Consider the following 4,785-nt stretch of genomic DNA (forward strand, 5'->3'; position numbering starts at 1 on the left):
AAACAGGGAGCCTAAGAGCCAGCTCCTATATCACCTGGAAGAGTATCAACCCCATGGTTGCCTGGCTTTACCTTTCATCAATCCCACTCCTGAAAAATAACAGTTCTCCCTTTCTAAAATGACAGCATCCCAATAAGCATGACAAAAAGATGATATGTGTATGTCTGTTCATATATTCTACAGCCCTTTTACTGGTTACATTTATCACATGGTTTAATATCACTAATACTGTTAAACCTGGAATTGCAATTTACTTTAAATCCTTTCCATTTTGCAAAAATCTCAGGCAGAGGAAGTTAACCATGTCAGACTGAGGGAACCTGACCTACAGCAGCCCTGTGTAAGAGAAAAAATACAAACACAGTCAGAATCCAATATAGACCTCCTCTATAGAATTATAGCAAATTGGTTTGAAAAGGAGTAGAGAAGGTTTCTGAAATAGATAACCCTTTTACAGGTATGTCTTGTTCTGACAGAACTGTAAATCTTATCTTCCCTCCAGCCATCTCTTACAACACGTCTGGACAGCCTGTGTGAGTGTGGACAAGTACACAGGCTAGAGTGTGATGGCCTCCATGTGCCCACATGGTTGACAAGAGAAAATCTGGTGTTTTAAGGAGCTGTGGATCCTCTGCAGCCTTGCTATAAATGTAGAGATAAAGCAGAATGCCTGCCACCAGCCACAGGGCTGCCAGAGGGATGGGTACCTGGGAAGGCCACAGTTCTACAGGCATGGCTGGAGTCATGCCTTGCCTTGCAGAGATGTAACCCTGAGGAATGTTCTTCCTTCAGCTTGCTCTACCAGCCTGATGTCTGCTCCTGGAAGTCAGGGAGAAATCTCTACTTGAAAACAGCATAGAACTAAGGGTGCTTAGACTTTTACAGCTTCCTCCAGAACCTGGTGAGCTTGGTCCTGTTTAGAGCACTGTAAAAAGGCAGTGCCAAAAAGGGAATTAGAAACACATGCATTCCTGTGTTTCACAAGCTTATTGTGTGCAATCTCCTCCAAAGTACCCATGGTATGGAAGCCAGAGAAGTGTTAATACGTTCAAACATTAGTAAGAAGAGCTATTCCTTCTCCCTTCCCACTATGTCACTCTCAGGCAGAGAAAGTCAGCAACGGCCTTGCAGATGTCATCCTTTGGTTGTCCTGCCTTGCAACTGGCAGCCCCATGTCCATCCTACAGATGTAGGCATCTACCAGAGGCTTCCAGCTGAGGCACAGTTATATACAGATACGGACTGGAAAAGATACATTCATGGTGCTCACCAAAACGAAAATAAAAGAGAGGCCGGTTTCCTGCAGTGCTGGCTGCTCTCTCTCTAGCGGCCGCTTCCCGGATGTCACAGACACCAATGTTGGCAGTGCGGAGCATTCTTCTGGCAGCTCCTTCACTGTGTTGCAGTCTACACCGAACCGCGGCAGCTCCATTCGCTGCTGTAACAAGTTGAAAAAAACTAATTAATTCACGTTTAGTTTTTTTACATTTGTTACAGCAACGAGTGGAGCTGCTGCCCCCATGCAGAAGAGCACACACGCACACGCACGCACAGACACCACAGGACACCCACGGAGCCAACGCGGGTCGATGTTCCACTCTGCCAACATGGGCGCTACGAGGGTTAGCAAAGGTGCAGCGGGAGAACTGCGTGTCCCAGCAGAGGGGAAATGCCTTTGGATTTCCTTTAGTGTGTTTCCTTTAGTGTGCAGTCACAGAATGCAAATTCCTACCTTTTCCCAATGCCTCCCATCCCAGCAAAATCATGTCCGTTTCCATACCGGTTTAAAATATCTCTAAAACCTCTATTCCCTTATATCACCAAGATCCAAGTCCATCACTGCTTATAAATTCTTGCATTCCCCATCCAAAGAGCTTACAAATAATTTTTTTTAAAAAGGCTAATTGGTCACGTATGTGATTGTTGAGATATTAACAGAGGCTTACAAAATGCAGCATCTGTTTTGTCATCCTACTTCTTCTTGGAAAGGATTCATTTCCCCCTTCCTAGTGAGCAGGGATTTAAAGCCACTCAGATGAATAAGGTCTTAAAACGATTACAACAAATCAAACCTTTTCAGGTTTTGTCCAAAAGGTAACATAACAAAACAAACAGAAAGTACAAAGACAGCAAAAGACCCAAGAACAAATAGTATCCATTTATGGAGGAAAATACTTTAATACAGCAGAAGTAGTGTCTTCCACTATAATAAAATAATCCATTTAGCCATCAGCTAAACGATTGACCTTAATATATTTACAAGAAAGCAGTGGACAATATTGCAATAGTTTGCTTTTTTGATCGTATTACCTTCACATCCATATTTCACAATCCTTGTGAGGGATTTTCCAGCAACTGGGTGAGCAGAAAATGTTCATTCCATTTTGTCCCATCCTTAAAACAGCTCTAAGTCAGCTACATTCTCAATCATGACCTCTTCAAGTTATTGAATGGACCTCATCACAGGACTGGCTTACAGAGATCCCTCTCCTTCTCCTTACACTGCAAAACTTCAGTATCAAAGTAGAGACCTTGAAAGGTAAATCTGTGAGGGTTCTCCATGTTGTCTCTTTCCTCATTACATGCATATGAACCCCCAGCAGTTTCAGCCATGGATACAGTTTGGCCAGAGGACTGTGAGCTTTCTGGAGAAACAACTCTATTTGCTTGTGTGAAGAAAGGAGAGTAACAACTAAAAAAAAGAAACAGATTCTGGTTCCAACTGCGCCGCTGCATTGAGGTTTGCTGTGAGGCTTTGCATAACCCAGCAAATCTAAGCAGGTCTCATGAGCACCAGCTGTGTAATGTATGTCTGATGAATGTCTGATAGTCGGGTTGGACCAATAAATATCCAGAAATTTAATATACTGCACCTCTGGTATTGTAATTCTGTTGATTTGATTTGCTTCACTCTCTAATAGCTCCCAATGGTTTGGGAATGTCAAAGACACCCTCAAACCAGGCTGTATCACTTCAGAAAACAGAGGTGTCTGTAACACTGATCTCTGATGTGGAGTTCCCACCAGTGGAGCAGACCAAGTGAAATCCAAAGGCACAAAATCAGCATTCTGCTATGGAGCTAGACAATAGATATACAAACCTGATGAAGAGAGAACAAGACAGTGCCTTCACACATCAGCAGTTTAAATAAAACCCCATCAATTCTACTAAAAAGGAAGAATTTTGTAAAAGAAGGAGAAACTAGTGCTGAGGCCTGCAACAAAATCAAGGCTCAGAGAACAGCCAAGCCTAAGTGGAGCCTCTGTAAAGTCAGTGAGACCAGGAATGCACAGGCACACTCCTCTAAGACCAAGACAGAAGACAGGTCTACACCAATACCTACAGCTACACACTGAACTTCGTGATCCTCACAAGAGTAAAACAACTCTGGAAAGTTCTTATACGTATACACGAAATAAATTCAACTAAGCAATCCATTATTAAATGTAGTTTGAAGGTATATTTACACCTTTTGGGCAAGTGCATGCAGCCTATCCCTTAATACTAAAACCAGGTATGTGTAAAAGGTCAGCTGCCCACACGCCTTAGGACAAGCTGAACTCCAAGGATATTGATGGTCTCTCTAGTGTCTTCAAAACTGAGATGTGGACAGGAAACCCATAAATGGAGCAAGTTACAAAGATCCAAGGTTCTCTTCCACTCTTGCATACTTCTGTTCAGAAAATTTCACATGGCTGAGATGTTAATGTGTTAGGACATCACGTTTTCCTTTGGATTCTTGCATTCCTTCCAACAAAAAATGCCTCTCTAACAAGCCTAGGCTGAATTAATTTTCCAGACATGACTGCCAAACCCACACCAACGTATGTAAAAAATGTACACACACATCAAAGCAGACATATATATAAAAATACACACAAAATGGATGGAATAAGCTTATTCTGCATAACAATATCTTTGTTTCTGCCACATCTGTTTCTTCAGAGATGCAGATTTCTACAGTGGCAACTACCAGTACACTTGACATCTTCATATATCACAAGCACAGACACACATACCGGGAGGCTGTGGCAGGTAGGCCCCAATTAATTTTGATCTCTTCTTTTCATATCCCTTCTGTGTGATGTCACCTGCCAAGAAAAGAAAAGGATAATCAATAAGATGTGGATAAAGACAGTGTATAGCTTCTCAATGGCAGCACCATCAGCTTAGCCACCATTGCACTGTTCATCTGTCCTGACAATCAGAACTAACAAATTAAAAGCACAGAATGATCATTCTACCCAAAAAAACCTCAATTTAGGCCAGAGCCATTCTGGCAAGAAAATACCCAGTCTTGACTTATTTCAGCACCAAAGTCCAGCAGCATGGAGTTTTAAAACCATTTTGATGTGCTGCACAACAAGCTTTCAAAAGCTGCAATGACCTTCATTAGGTTAATAAACAATGGATTATATAGAATGTGTGGGCTTGTAGTGGCTGGCAAAACACATCACTGATTAGCATTTTCTGTCATTAATGGGACTTTTCTAATCGAGCATGTAAGGCACAAAAGACTCGAAACTGCTGCTATATCATTTCTGCAATAAAAATGTTTCAGCTAATTTCTCAGCAGTACTGAGGAACAAAACAAAAACAAAACAGAGCTACAACAGATCCACTAGAAAACAGTACAGTAAAGACTCTTTGTCTGGATTTCCACTTAAGTATCAAAAAAATATTTGGAGGCAAATGTCTGTATTTCCTAAATTCAATTAAAGTGACACTTCACTGCGCCTCAAGCTTCCCCAGGTAAGCTATGTTTTTTAAATATAAAGATTAAAA

The 4,785-nt window shown here is 41.6% G+C and overlaps 1 protein-coding gene across 2 annotated transcripts in view; it reads right to left on the reverse strand.

Annotated features, from left to right (window-relative positions):
* Positions 1–4,094, reverse strand: part of DIP2C (disco interacting protein 2 homolog C) — a 147,560-nt gene extending 143,466 nt beyond the window's left edge. For both annotated transcript variants that reach the window (XM_014309350.2, XM_031061698.1), the window contains exons 1-2: positions 4,020–4,094; positions 1,271–1,438 (exon numbers count right to left, since the gene is read on the reverse strand). In XM_014309350.2, coding sequence (XP_014164825.1) covers positions 1,271–1,376 — 106 coding nt within the window. In that variant the 5' untranslated portion in view covers positions 1,377–1,438; positions 4,020–4,094. The remainder of the gene's footprint in view (positions 1–1,270; positions 1,439–4,019) is intronic.
* Positions 4,095–4,785: the final 691 nt, after the last annotated feature.

Source organism: Geospiza fortis, unplaced genomic scaffold, assembly GCF_000277835.1.
Source record: "Geospiza fortis unplaced genomic scaffold, GeoFor_1.0 scaffold270, whole genome shotgun sequence".
Lineage (NCBI taxonomy): Eukaryota > Metazoa > Chordata > Aves > Passeriformes > Thraupidae > Geospiza > Geospiza fortis.